The 14,088-nt window shown below is 39.6% G+C and overlaps 1 protein-coding gene across 7 annotated transcripts in view; it reads right to left on the reverse strand.

The window, feature by feature from the left end:
* Window positions 1-584: 584 nt before the first annotated feature.
* LOC134347182 (organic cation/carnitine transporter 2-like) overlaps window positions 585-14,088 on the reverse strand; it is a 143,620-nt gene continuing 130,116 nt past the window's right edge. For 5 of the 7 annotated variants that reach the window (XM_063049428.1, XM_063049425.1, XM_063049429.1 and 2 more), the window contains 3 exons: window positions 10,924-11,106; window positions 7,373-7,491; window positions 585-2,432 (listed from right to left, as the gene is read on the reverse strand). In XM_063049428.1, coding sequence (XP_062905498.1) covers window positions 2,181-2,432; window positions 7,373-7,491; window positions 10,924-11,106 — 554 coding nt within the window. In that variant the 3' untranslated portion in view covers window positions 585-2,180. Of the gene's footprint in view, window positions 2,433-6,606; window positions 6,763-7,355; window positions 7,492-10,923; window positions 11,107-14,088 lie in introns of all 7 variants that reach the window. The other 2 variants (XM_063049426.1, XM_063049427.1) reach the window with 2 other exon arrangements.

The raw sequence follows: 14,088 nt of genomic DNA on the forward strand, positions 1-14,088 counted from the left end.
AGTCTGCACACCTGAAGCCGCAGATCACTGCATCCATTTACCCTTCTAAAACCATTCCCTCCAGCTGATGTATCAGCCATGATTGAATGCCAGCACAGACCTAATGGGCCAAATGGCCTAATTCTGCTCCTATGACTTAAAGATGAAAGTATGACTCAGCCAGCTTTGGAGGCCAACAGCTTCTGCCCTGGGGTTGCTTTTCCAGTTTGTAATTTGTGCAATGGTTACACTTGTGTTTCTCAAACAGAGCTGGAAGTTACAGTGTAAGAACAATAGGTAAAATGCATACAGCTCCATCATGGGTAGTGCAGATGCTGCTGGACGTGGGAGATGCAGCTGTAACAAATGTCACAGGTTTAACTGATAGCTTCTGGGTTCAATCCTGACCCTGGGTGCTCTCTGTGTGGCTGATTGTGTCCGAGGTGTGAAGAATACTGGAGATAAAAGAAAGGCATCCTTTTTGCTTCAAGCTATCTACAGCTGAGCATTTTTGATGCCATAAAATAATAAGGGCTTGTATTAAGCAAAATTATGTTTATTTATAATAGTCAATACATTTTGAAATATAACATATAATGTGGCAAAGTATACATATAACATTCATTAATTTCCAAATAATTCCTACAATAAATTGACCATCCTTTTACAGTGCTCACTGCAGAGGGACTGGGGACTTCCCTTCCCACTATTGTTTGCAGTTTTGCTTCTTCAGTATTTTTATCATCTGCTTTTTTACATGGCTGGTTTGAATAAGAGGCCAGGCTCTTGGGTTGACTGCAGATAATTCACTTGCTTTCTCTCTAGATTTCAAGTCAGTTGTTCTTTTTGCAAATCAGACTTTATTTTCCTGCTAGCCATCCTCTTTTCTATTTGAGTTACTGCACTTTTTTAAATACTTCAAAGCCAGTTTTGCATTCTTCTTCTGAGAGAGAATTTGTGTGAGAAAAATTGAGTATTTTTGTTGATGGTTTTGCATTTTCTATTTGTACTACATTTCTTTGTTTCAACTAGGCAACTTAAAAAATCATGCACACTGACTTCAGTTCTTTGCGGGAATGAGAACCGCTCTCGGGGTCTCACAACTGGTCATTATTCAATATGCCAAGGACGCAGCCTAGAAGATTAGCACACCTTCAGAGTTCCAGGACCTTGTGGCTCTGGAGACGGGTGGACTGAAGGTCAATGTCTCTGCAAGAATACGATGTGTCGTGGGAGATGAAAGAGCGAACGCAGCAAGCTGGCTGCTGGCTGTGCGCCCACCGACCCAAGCTCAGGAAAAGCAACACAACGGACTTTTAACGTCATAAATCAGCGACTTCTTTGTTATGTCTCTCCTTTCGCTGTGAAACGGAGACGCCTCTTATTAGGGAGCGAGAGGGAGAGCCTGTGGTATGTCAATTTACCGGTGAACGAGTAGTCTTTGGGGTACTGCAAGTCTGTGTCTATATTGATGCTTTGCTGCATGCTTGAGTGCTTGGTGGGGTGGTGCTGATGCTTTTTTTGCTGGTGGGGGGGATTGTTGCTTTGCTGCTGCTTACGCATGGGGGAGGGGAGCTGGGGGTGCTTTGGGATTCTAACATTTAACTGTCATTCATTCTTTGGGGCACGCCTCTGTTTTCGTGGACGGTTGCGAAGAAAATGAATTTCAGGATGTATATTGTATACATTTCTCTGACATTAAACATACCTTTGAAACCCTTGAAACCCTGAACCACCAGAATGGTTGCTGTTTCCGCTCACAATCAGAATGGTAGCCATTTACCCTCCACGAGGCAGAAAACAACCCATAAATAAAGGTAAAATAAGTCACTCACTGTATAAATCATTATATTACCAAGCTTTTCATTAACAACATGATCGAAAAGGATGCACCTTGTATGGGGCTGGATCAACAACCATCAATTACTTTTTCCTTCAGTTATTCATCAGTTTTTTTTTACTTCTGTTTCTGAATGAAATGAGACTCTGGCAATGCACGTGGAAAGCTGGGTGAGACTCCAGAAGGAGAGCCTGGGGTCTGGGCGAGCAGGAAGGAGACTCAAAGGATATACTGAAGCACAGATCAGATCAAAGGTTATGGTGTATCACATTTATCCAAAATGAATACTGGTACTTCGCATTGGGTTAAGTTTGTGTCATGGTTTGCCCACTATTGTTGTAGCAATTTAATCAGTTGCAGCTCACAGAGTCTTGAGTTGGAAATTTTGAATTTGAAAAATACGCCCGTATGCATTTGCCCAAAACATGGGACTAGTGGTAGCCTTGTCTATCAGTCTACAACATTGCTCAGGGCTTTTTCTCTTCCCCTCTTCACTATTGAAATGACAAGAAAGCAAAATTGCAAAAGTATTAAGACAAAGAACCATTCTATCCAATCTTGGATAATGTTGGATGACAGTCAGGTCACCGAAGCAGGAGTGTTGGGGAGGTACCTAGGTAGAGATGAAGAAAGTGTAAATAGTAGAGTTTAACAACTCCGAGAGACATAGACTAAAATAACTATGATTATATACCACATTAAAAAAATTTCCCACATATCTCACTGATGAACCAAAGACAGTACTGGGAATAGACATTTATTGCTCACCCCTGGTCATCCCTGATCTGAGGAAGTAGCTTAGGAAACAACCACGTTAATGAATCTGTTACAGACAAGAACTAAGTCACTGGATTTGGGACAATTCAGCAGTTCAGAGACAGCCACAGTGAGCTGATCTCCTGCTATGAATCCTGTTACTGTAATTTTCTTTCCTTCCCCTCTTGAGACCGAGTCAAAAGGTTGTGAATTCAGGCCCCAGTGAACTGTGTATGTGATCTATGCTGACACTCCAATGTAACACTATGGGAGTGCTGTTGCATTATCTATCTTCTTGAGTGGGAGTGCTAGATACCTTGGCAGTTCTGCAGAAAAAAAAACAGACATTCTCCACTAAGTGAGGAAGGCTGTCATGGCTTGCAGAGGGATCTGCATCATCTGGAAAAATTGGCTGAAAGATGGCAGATGGAATTTAATGCAGACAAGTGTGAAGTTTTGCACTTCAGTGGGATGGTAGGGCACTGAGGATAGTGGTAGGACAAAAGGATCTGGGAATACAGGTCCATAATTTCTTGAAAATGGCATCACAGGTAGATAGGGTCATAGAGAAAGCTTTTGGTACATTGGTCTTCATAAATCAATGTACTGAGTACAGGAGAAGGGATGTTATGTTGAAATTGTATAAGACGTTGGTGAGGCCAAATTTGGAATATTGTATGAAGTTTTGGTCACCTACCTACAGGAAAGATATAAACAGGTTTGAAAGAATGCAGAGAAAATTTACGAGGATGCTGTTGGGTCTGGAGGACCTAAGTTATAAGGAAAGATTGAATAGGTTAGGACTGTATTCTATAGAACGTAGAAGATTGAGAGGAGATTTGATAGAGGTATACAAAATTATGAGGGGTATAGACAGAGTATATGTAAGCAGGCTTTTTCCACTGTGGTTGGGTGTGACTGCAACCAAAGGTATGGGCTAAGAAGGAAAGTTGAGGAGTTTAAGTGGAACATGAGGGGAAACTTCTTCAGTCAGAGAGTCGTGGGAGTGTGAAATGAACTGCCAGCACAAGTGGTCCATGCAAGCTCAATGTCAACACTTAAGAGAAGTTTGGAGAGGTACATGGATAGTAGGGTATGGAGGTCTATGGTTCTGGTGCAGTTCGATGGGAGGAGGCAGTTTAAATAGTTTTGCCAAGGATTAGATAGGCTGAAGGTCCTGTTTCTGTGTTGTACTTCTCTATGACTCTATATCTTTAACCATAATAGAATCAATGAAAGACCACACAAACTTGGGTGTTCAACTATTGTGCAAAAGACACCACTGTGCAAATACAAAATGAAATTAATAATAATAAATAAGCTATAAATATCAAGAACATGAGATCAAGAGTCCTTGAAAATTAGTCCATATGTTGAGGGAACATTTCAGTAATGGGACAAGTGAAGTTGAATGAAGTTATCCCTTTGATTCAAGAGCCTGATGGTTGAGAGTTAATAACTGTTCTTGAACCTGGTGTTGTGAGTTCTGATGCTCCTGTATCTTCTTCCTGATAGCAGCAGTGAGATGAGCGCATGGTCTGGGCGGTGGGGGTCCCTCATGATGGATGCTGCGTTCCTGCAGCAACACGTCATATACATGCATTCAATGGTGGGGAGGGCTTTACTTGTGATGGACTTGGCCATATCCAGTACCTTTTGTAGGATTTTCCATTCAAGGGCATTGGTGTTTCCGTACTAGGCCGTGATGCAGCCAGTCGATATACTTTCCACTATAGATCTATCGAAGTTTGTCAGTGTTTCAGATATCATGCCAAATCATCACAAACTCCCAAGGAAATACAGGTGCTGTATGCTTTCTTTGTAATTGCACTTAAGTGCTGGGCCCAGGACAGATCCTCCAAAATAATAACACCGAGGAATTTAAAGTTGCTGCCCCTCTCCAACTCTGATCATCTGATGAGTACCTGGCTCATGGACCCCTGGTTTCCTCCTCCTAAAGTCAATAATCAGCTCCGTCGTCTTGCTGACATTAAGTTAGAAGCTGTTGTTATGAAATTAACTATGCAGATATAAGATGTGTGTAGAAAAGAGAAAATAAGGTTTGTGATCTTACATATGGGCCACCAAACTTAAAAGCAGACTAGTAATGCCAAAGTTGTACAAGCCATTATTTTGCAATACCTAACTTGAATATTCTCCCTATGATGCTGTGCCTGAAGTTGTGTGCTAACCAATATACCTCAATGATACTAGAAATATGAAATTTAAAATGAAAAATTAGTAAGAGGGGTTGACACGCCGCACACGGAAACAGAAAATGCTGGCAAAATTCAACATGTCAGATGGCATCTGTAGAAAGAGAAACAGTCAGAACCTGCCATCTGATGATATCATTGACAAAGTGTAGATAGCCCTCCAGTGAGTCTGCATCAGTGTAAGGGGCTGAAAAATCTCCTTGGGTTTTGTATATGAATCTCGACAATACTCAAAGAAATGTATGAACATAGACCTAACTATGCAGCACAGGAACAAGCTGTTTGGTCAAACCATGATGCCAGTCTAACTAATCCCAGCTGTCTGCACATGGTCCGTATTCATCTATTGCTTGCCTTTTTTCATGATTGTCTAAATTTCTCTTAAATATTGCTATTATATCTGTTTCTGCCATCTCCAGGGACCCACAAATCTCTGTGTAAAAAAACTTGCTTTGTAAATCAGCTTTAAACAGTGCTGATGAAGGGTCTTGGCCCAAAACATCAACTGTACTTTTTTCCATAGATGCTGCCTGGCCTGCTGAGTTCCTTCAGCATTTTGTGTGTGTTGCTTGGATTTCCAGCATCTGCAGACTTTCTCTTGTTTGTGATTGGTCTACTTTAAACTATTCTCCTCTCACCTTAAAGTTATCCCCTCTAATATTAGATATATTTACAGCTTGGTAAAAATGTTCTACGGATCATTATTTTGTACATTCCTTTCACTTCTCCCCCTCAGCTTCTAGTGTTCCAGGGAAAACAAATGACGTTTGTCTAATCTCTCCGTATAGCTGAACTCCTCCCTCTAACCCAGATGTGGAGGAGAGATAAAATTGCAGGTGGATTCATTTCATGTAACAATGAAGGTTGAAAGGTTAAAGATACTAGAATGAGCCTTTCAAAAACGTGTAACATTTTCGGATGGCAAATGTTTCAACAACTTATCTTCATAGTTAGATGAATTATGATGAGGTGGGGGGAGAGAAGGCTGAGATGGAGTATGATCTCTCAAAGGATCGAGGAGGTTCAGAGAATTTTTACTGCAAAGTGGGCTGCTCAAGCCCAGCATTGGTTGATAAATGGTTATGAAAGAAGGGATGGAATTTGAAAATAAACAGAATATAAACGAATTTTGAGTGAAACAGGAAACGAGATGAAAGCTCTTTGTATTTAGGGTCAGGGTTTAAAAGGAATGATTAAGAAGAATCCAGTCTTGGCTATCTTTTTTTAAAATACCTACTTGAAATATCTTTGAATGTTCTTATGAGGATAAGAACACGGGCTGTTAGGCTGGTTATCAGCTTCCACCCCCAGAGTTTGAAACTTCTGAACACCCTCCTGCCACCTGGTACATATTATTTATGACAACGCAAAGCAATAGTATGCTGTTGTGTATTTAATTATATGTCAAGGATGCACTATATGTCAACTTGTGCATCTACAGAATACTTTTTACCTATTAATATTATTGTGTTAATATCACCTTATGTGCTGTGTGTAATATATCTACTGTGTTTTTCACCTTGGTCCCTGAGGAATGTTGTTTCATTTAGCTATATACATGCGTACGGTTGAATGACAATAAACTTCATCTTGAATTTTGAGAAATCTCAAGCCAGTTTCAATGGCACAGAGTAAAACTGATCACAAATTAGCAATCTTGTAGACAGCCTTGTAGAAGGTGTTCTTTGGCATTAATATGAGCAAATGGTTCTGGGAGTTACACATGTGCTTTACATGGCTGCTGGTAGAATGTGTTCGATCTTGCTAAGTTCTCTACCTTGATGCAAACTGGAATAAAGGACACCGACTACTTACTTTCACATGATGATCAGCAGCTAGTGTATTTCCACAGTCTGGTCCGTTTGTGAAGGCAAGAAGTAACTACCATTGTTCTCAGCTTGAACCTCTTGGGTTGGAGACTCAGTGGATGTATTTGCTCCAGAGTGATGTGTGGCACAAGGAGAGCATGGACTTAAGGAAAGGAGTTGGTGAAGATAAGAAATGTTGGAGTTATATTGATGTTATTTTTCAAACCTTATTACCTAAGCAGTTTAAGGTGGAGAAACTGACATTATATCACTTTCTGCACATGTAATTTTGTATAAGTTGCATGTGATTTATGTTAATTTAAATTTATGTTAAAGTCTGTCTGTCACGTTTGTAATGTACCGTGCTGCTGTTGGAAAAAGCTAATTTTCATGACATTTATACTCTGTGTATGCCTATGACAATTATAAACGAACTTGAATTTGAACTGCATTGTTATTATCTGCATTGTACTTGGAAAAAATACAGTTTTACAGATATTTTGGAATCAATAGTATCATTAAAAGTGATCATTGAATGAGTGTTAACAACAGGAATTCTGCAGAATTGAATGAGTGTTCTTTTGTTGATTTGTAGCTTACTTTTAAAGATTTCTCAGGTTAATTGGATAGCCTGCTTAAATGTATTGGTATATACTGTAACCCCATGGCAATTTAAGTTCATAGAATTTATATACTCCGGAGTGCTTCCCCAGTGCATTCAGGTAAAATAAAAACTTGTTTCTCAAGATGACTTACCATTTAATAGCCTGTACCTGGTTCACTGTTTCTGGAAGGGGTTGTTCACGTGTTTCAGGTAGAAGTAAGCAGAAACTTCCAGCCAGCAGGATCAAAGCGCCCATTAACATGAAAGGTAACATCCGATCATATACTCCTACAGGGCAGATGAAGACAGTTTTATAAATAACTGGGAACTATCAACCACACGTTGAAAATTATAATGTAGCACTGCACTGCAATTCATTTGAAACAAAGTTGTCCACTATTTATTTTCTTAAGTATCATTCAGACAAAGTTAGAATTGCACCAGTGAGTCTTTAAAGGAATCTTGCACGAAAGGAGTCTTTGCGCTTGACCGTTTACTTAATACCAACTAGAGGGCCTTGACTACTGGCACAGCACCTGCAGAATTTGGATACTTGGTACATCCAAAGTAAATTGCATAAGTAATAGCAGATTTAAAATTTTGGTTTTTGGCTGGTAGGCAGAATCATAAGGTAGAATTAGTGAATCACATTAGCACAGGAGGAGCTTGCTTTCCCCATTGACACTCTGCAGTTTTTTTTATTTAAGTATTTATCCATTTAAATTTTGAGTTCCACCATTTAACCTTCTTCTTTCTTTTTCAATCTTTTTATTAATTTCATAACATAGAAACAAAACATAGCAATAATACAAATAGTAGGAGATATATTGTTACACTTAAAATAAGTAATTGTAAGACCAAATAGTGTAAATTAACAAAGCTCCCAATCATGTAAAACTAACAATGAATAATACAAAGCAAAAAAAAAACTGGAAAAAAAACATGAAAAAGAAAAAAAATTAAAAAATACAAACCCCATTCCCAATAAAAAACTAAACAGAATTAGTAAACTAAACTAAAAGACTTGGGTAATACTAACAACTTAAAAATGGGAAAGAAGAAAACCTTAGTGTCGACGACTCCATTCCTCTCAACCAGCAGTACAGAGAGATAAAACAAGTTTGGAAATAATCAAATTACATCAAGTGAAAATGCTGAATGAATGGCCTCCAAGTTTTTTCAAATTTAATGGAAGGGTCATAAACCGCACTTCTAATTTTTTCCAAATTCAAACACACCATAGTTTGTGAAAACCAATGAAATACAGTAGGAGGGTTAATCTCTTTCCAATTCAACAGAATGGATCTTCTAGCAATTAAAGTAAGAAATGCAATCATCCTACGTGATGAAGAGGTTAAATAATTTGATTCTATCATTGGTAATCCAAAGATAGCAGTAATTGGGTGAGGTTGTAAGTCTATATTCAAGACCATTGAAATAATATCAAACATATCTTTCCAATATTTTTCCAGCAAAGGACATGACCAAAACATGTGGGTTAAAGAAGCTATCTCAGAATGACATCTGTCACATATGGGATTTATATAAGAGTAATAATGAGATAGTTTATCTTTGGACATATGAGCCCGGTGCACTACTTTAAACTGTATCAACCCATGCTTAGCACATACAGAGGATGAATTCACCAACTGAAGAATTTTTTTCCCATTTTTCAGTCGGTATAATAACCTCAAGTTCTCTTTCCCAGTCAGCTTTAATTTTATTAGAAGCATCAGGACATAGATTCATAATTATATTATATATAATTGCTACTACACTTTTCTGAGAAAGATTTAAATCTAAAATTTTTTCCGAAGTGTCCATTGGATATGGGTGTGGAAAATTAGGAGAAACAGTAATTAAAAATTTTCTAATCTGTAGATATCTAAAAAAGTGAGATCTGGGTAAGTTATATTTATTGGAGAGTTGATCAAAAGACATAAAACAATTATCCAAAAATCAATCGCGAAAAGATATTATACCTTTGGTTTTCCAATCAGAGTAAGCTTGATCCATAGTGGAAGGTTGAAAAAGGAAATTTGATATGATGGGACTTCTTCTATGACCCTTTCATGTAGTGATGTTCAGATAACTATTCCCTGAAAAGTTTTTCCTCAAGTTTGCTTTATTTTTTAATTTAATTTTTATTTCGCTATACAGCACGGAGTGGGCCCTTCTGGTCCTTCGAGCCATGCCATCCCAGTAATCCCACAACCCTGATTAACCCTAACCTAATCATGGGACAATTTACAATGACCATTTAAACTACCCAGTATGTCTTTGGACTGTGGGAAGAAACCAGATCACCCAGGACAAATCCACACATTCCATGGGGAGGATGTACAGAGACTCCACACAGAACAGTGCTAGAATTGAACTCTGAACTTCTGAATGCCCAGAGCTGTAATAACATTGCACTAACCACTACGCTACTGTTACGATGGACGTCTGCTGGCTCTCAATCCTAGCCAGTGGAAACAGTTTCTCTTCACTTTTTCTCTTTGATATTTCATCATCTCAGACTCTTCAAGCAAACCTGTTTTCAGTTTTCACTGTCCTTAGAATGATTCCAGTTTCCTTAGTCTATCCACATCACCTAAGTACCTTGCCTGTGGAGCCACGTTGTGCCATCCCTAAAGCCTTCACAACTCCCCTTAAGTAATACCCAGAACTAGATGCATTTCTCCAATTGTGACCATGCATGAACAGAATAAAGTTTTTGAAGAGTGTTATCACTCGGTGCCAACCCTTTCTTTTCACTGATCCTGTAACAACACACTGAGTGAAATGCTTTCCCTGCAGAGGCATGGTTGCTCCTTATTGGCATTTAGTTCATCCACTACCCTGCACAGAATTCTGCGATTTTAGTTTCAAACTGCCCACACTTTTTTTCATAATCAACAAAGATACATCTGGAAAACAACAACAAAGCCAGTACCTGTGCGGCAGTTGGAAGACTGATTTCATGGAGCCACGTTCACAGGTCTGCTATCTAAAATCCGAAACAGGATTTTTGAAGAGACCACCAAACATTCAGTTTTCACCAGTTTTTGAGCAAAAGAAAAGTTGAAGTGCTTTTAAGGATGAAATAGTAGATGATACTATATAATCAGTGATTAATGATAGGAAGGACTGGGAGAAAATTCCATTAGCATCTGTGGAATTTGTGAAATCACACTAATTTTCAAACTTTAATGAAGCATTAGATTAGGGGTTTCCCAACCTGGTGTCCATGGACCCCTCAGTTAATGGTAGGCGTCCATGCCATAAAAAGCGTTGGGAAGCCTTGCATTAGACCATTATAGGTTTTAAAAATGAGGATGATAAGAGTAAATTCATCTCTTCAGGGTTGGTCAATGAATATAGTCAGTGCACTTAGAGCTAAATGTAAACATTTCAGGCTCAAAGGTGTTCAGATTACACTCAGTTACCAGATTTTGATGAAATTTACCAGACATGTTGTGAATAAATATAGGCTAAATTTTAATACCCAGGGCAATTAATGGTCAAGAATTCCTCAAATTAGCATCCATACAATTAATGTAGCCTCTACAGTGCATGCAGCAAAGTTATGGTGTTGAAGCCAGAGTAAGTTCAAGGAAACTCCCAGCTAAGTATTCCAAATTCTCTTTATTCCCAATAAGCTGTCATGTCTAAGGACTTCAGGAAAGATATCAACATAAACACAACTGTTGATTATTTCATGATCTTCTCACTTACCAAGGTAAACAAAATATGGGGAGATTATGCTGCCAATCCTGGATGCCATGGTACACACTCCAATCCCCATGTTCCTCACCACAGTTGGATACAACTCAGCAGAAAAAACATAGATTATTGAGAAGCATATTGTAATGCCTGTTTTTCCAATCATCACCAACGCTCCAGCAAAATAGTGAAGACCTGTGGAAACCAACATTTAGTTTGATCATCATTTCCCTTTATATTTTGTAATTATTTTCATATTTTGTTATACTACAGATCTCACTCCCCATGGCAAGAGGAGAACCCTACTTTAAGGTCCAATGGAAAAGTGTTTGGACCAAAGATTTACATGTGCCACTACCTTCCAAGTAGCATTTTTAGTTGTTTAATTACAGGATGTTTCTGCAAGAGATCCTCTTTCAATAGGGAAGGAAGGACTTATCACTAAATGGGCCTTTCTTTGTTGGTAGAACTATACCTGCTCTATTAAAAGGTCACTGCTATCAACGATGTGTGACAAGGGATAACACAATTGTGCCAAAGCACTTCTTCTTCATTAATCTATGCATACAGTATATAAATAGCATCATAAATGGACCTGAAAGGTCAGGAAACATAGAGAATATAGAAAACATACAGTGCAATACTGGCCCTTCGGCCCACAAAGCTGTGCTGAGCATGTCCCTACCTTAGAACTACCTAGGCGTTACCCATAGACCTCTATTTTTCTAAGCTCCATGTAGCCATCCAGGAATCTCTTAAATGACCCTATTGTTTCCGCCTCCACCACCACCGCCGGCAGCCCATTCCACGCACTCACCACTCTATGCTTCAATGTTCACTTGATAAATAAATCTGAACCTGAGAATGCTGTCTGGGCTCATAACCTTTGCTGTATCTATTGTCCTTAGCTGTCTCCTGATATCATGTGCATTCAGTATGATGTGACCTCCTCTAGACTGACTACACTAAAGTAGACTGTTTCGAAGAGAACTGCGCTCTACCTACAGCAGCCAGCCTATTTCTGGTTGTATGTCATTTTAACTCCCCTTGCCATTCCAATACCATCCTGCCTGACCTTGGCTTTCTCCACTGCCGCACCAAGGCCAAACTAGAGGATCAGGACCTGATGTTCTGCTTGGTTACCCTCCAATTCATTGGTAGATACATCAAATTCTTCGGTTCGGGTAATCTCAGCCCCAGTGTTCCTTTCAGTCCAACCAGGGATTCCCCTCCCTTTTGTTCACCTTTTCCATCCCTTTCCACCCCACCTCATTACCAAAGCTTATTATCATAGAAACATAGAAAACCTACAGCACAGTATAGGCCTTCAGCCCACAAAGCTGTGCCGAACATGTACTTACTGTAGAAATTACCTAGGGTTACCCATAGCCCTCTATTTTTCTAAGCTCCATGTGCCTATCCAGGAGTCTCTTAAAAGACCCTACCGTATCCGCCTCCACCACCATTGCTGGCAGCCCATTCCAGGCACTCACCACTCTCTGTGTAAAAAACTTACCCCTGACATCTCCTCTGTACTTACTTCCAAGCACCTTAAAACTGTGTCCTCTCGTGCTAGCCATTTCAACCCTGGGAAAAAGCCTCTAACTATCCACACAATCAATGCCTCTCATCATCTTATACACCCCTATCAGGTCACCTCTCATCCTCCATCGCTCCAAGGAGAAAAAGCCGAGTTCACTCAACCTATTCTCATAAGGCATGCTCCCCAATCCAGGCAACATCCTTGTAAATCTCCTCTGCACCCTTCCTATGGTTTCCACATCCTTCCTGTAGTGAGGTGACCAGAATTAAGATCAACGGAGAACTGGCACAGAAGAAGAGATGAGCTGGGGCGGGCTTTAGGAGCTGGCACAAAACATTGTCTGTACTCTTTTCCTAAATGCTGCCCGGCCTACTAAGTTCCTCCAGAATTTTGTGTGTGTTGCTCATGGCTGATCCCCGATCCCATTTAATCCTATACACCTGCCCTCCAACTATACCCTTGATGCACCAACCAGTTATGAAACTATTAACTTCCAATTTAAATATACCCACGAACATGGCCTCCTTTATTCCCACTCACTGCCTCCTGCCTGTCAGCTATTCCTCTATCCATGCCAATATCTTTCCTGTAACACCATAAGATTTTATATTGTTAAGCTGCCTCATGTGAGGCACCTTATCAAATGCCTTCTGAAAACCTAAGTAAATGACAGCTACTTCCTCTCCTTTGATCACCCTGCTTATTATTTCCTCGAAGAATTTTAACAGATTTGTCAGGCATGATTTCCCTTGAGAGAAACTTATTTTATCATTTGTCTCCACGTCCCCTGCAACCTCATTCTTAATAATGGACTCCAACACTTTCACAACCACTCAGGTTAGGCTAACTGGCCAATAATTCCCTCTCTTTGGTCTTCCTCCCTTCTGAAAGAGTGGAGTGACATTTGCAATTTGCCAGTCCTCTGGTACTACGCCAGAATTAAATGATTCTTGAAAGATTATGATCAATATATCCATTATCTCTTCAGCAACCTCTTTCAGGACTCTGGGATGTAGTCCATCTGGTCCAGGTGACTTATCCACCCAAAGAACTTTGAGTTTGCCTTGCATTTTTTCCTTTGTAATAGCAATGACACTCACTCATGGACCTCTGGCATACAGCTAATTTCTTTCACGGTAAAGATTGAAGCAAAGAACTTATTAAGTTCATCTGCCATTTCTTTGTCCACTATTACTACTTCACCAGCATCATTTTCCAGTAGTCCAATATCGACTCTCACCTCCCTTTTATTCTTTACAAAACTGAAAAACTTTTAGCAGTCTGCTTTATATTATTGGCTAGCTTGCTGTCATACAGTATTTCATCTTTTCCCTTCTTATAGCTTTTTTAGTTGCCTTTTATTAGATTTTAAAAGCTTCCCAATCATCCAACTTCTCACTCATCTTTGCTACCTCATATGCCCTTTCCTTGTCTTTTATGCATTCCTTAACTTCCTTGGTCAGCCACTGTGCCTAGACCTGCCATTTAAGAACAAATTCTTCTGTGAGACATGTCTAACCTGCACATGGTGAACTATTCCCGGAAACTTCAGCCATCTCTGCTCTGTCGTCATCCCCACCAGTATCTCCCCCCAGTCCACCACCTGGGCAAGCTCCTCTTTCATGCCTCTGTAA

This window comes from Mobula hypostoma, chromosome 5 (genome assembly GCF_963921235.1).
Source record: "Mobula hypostoma chromosome 5, sMobHyp1.1, whole genome shotgun sequence".
NCBI classification, from domain to species: Eukaryota; Metazoa; Chordata; class Chondrichthyes; order Myliobatiformes; family Myliobatidae; genus Mobula; species Mobula hypostoma.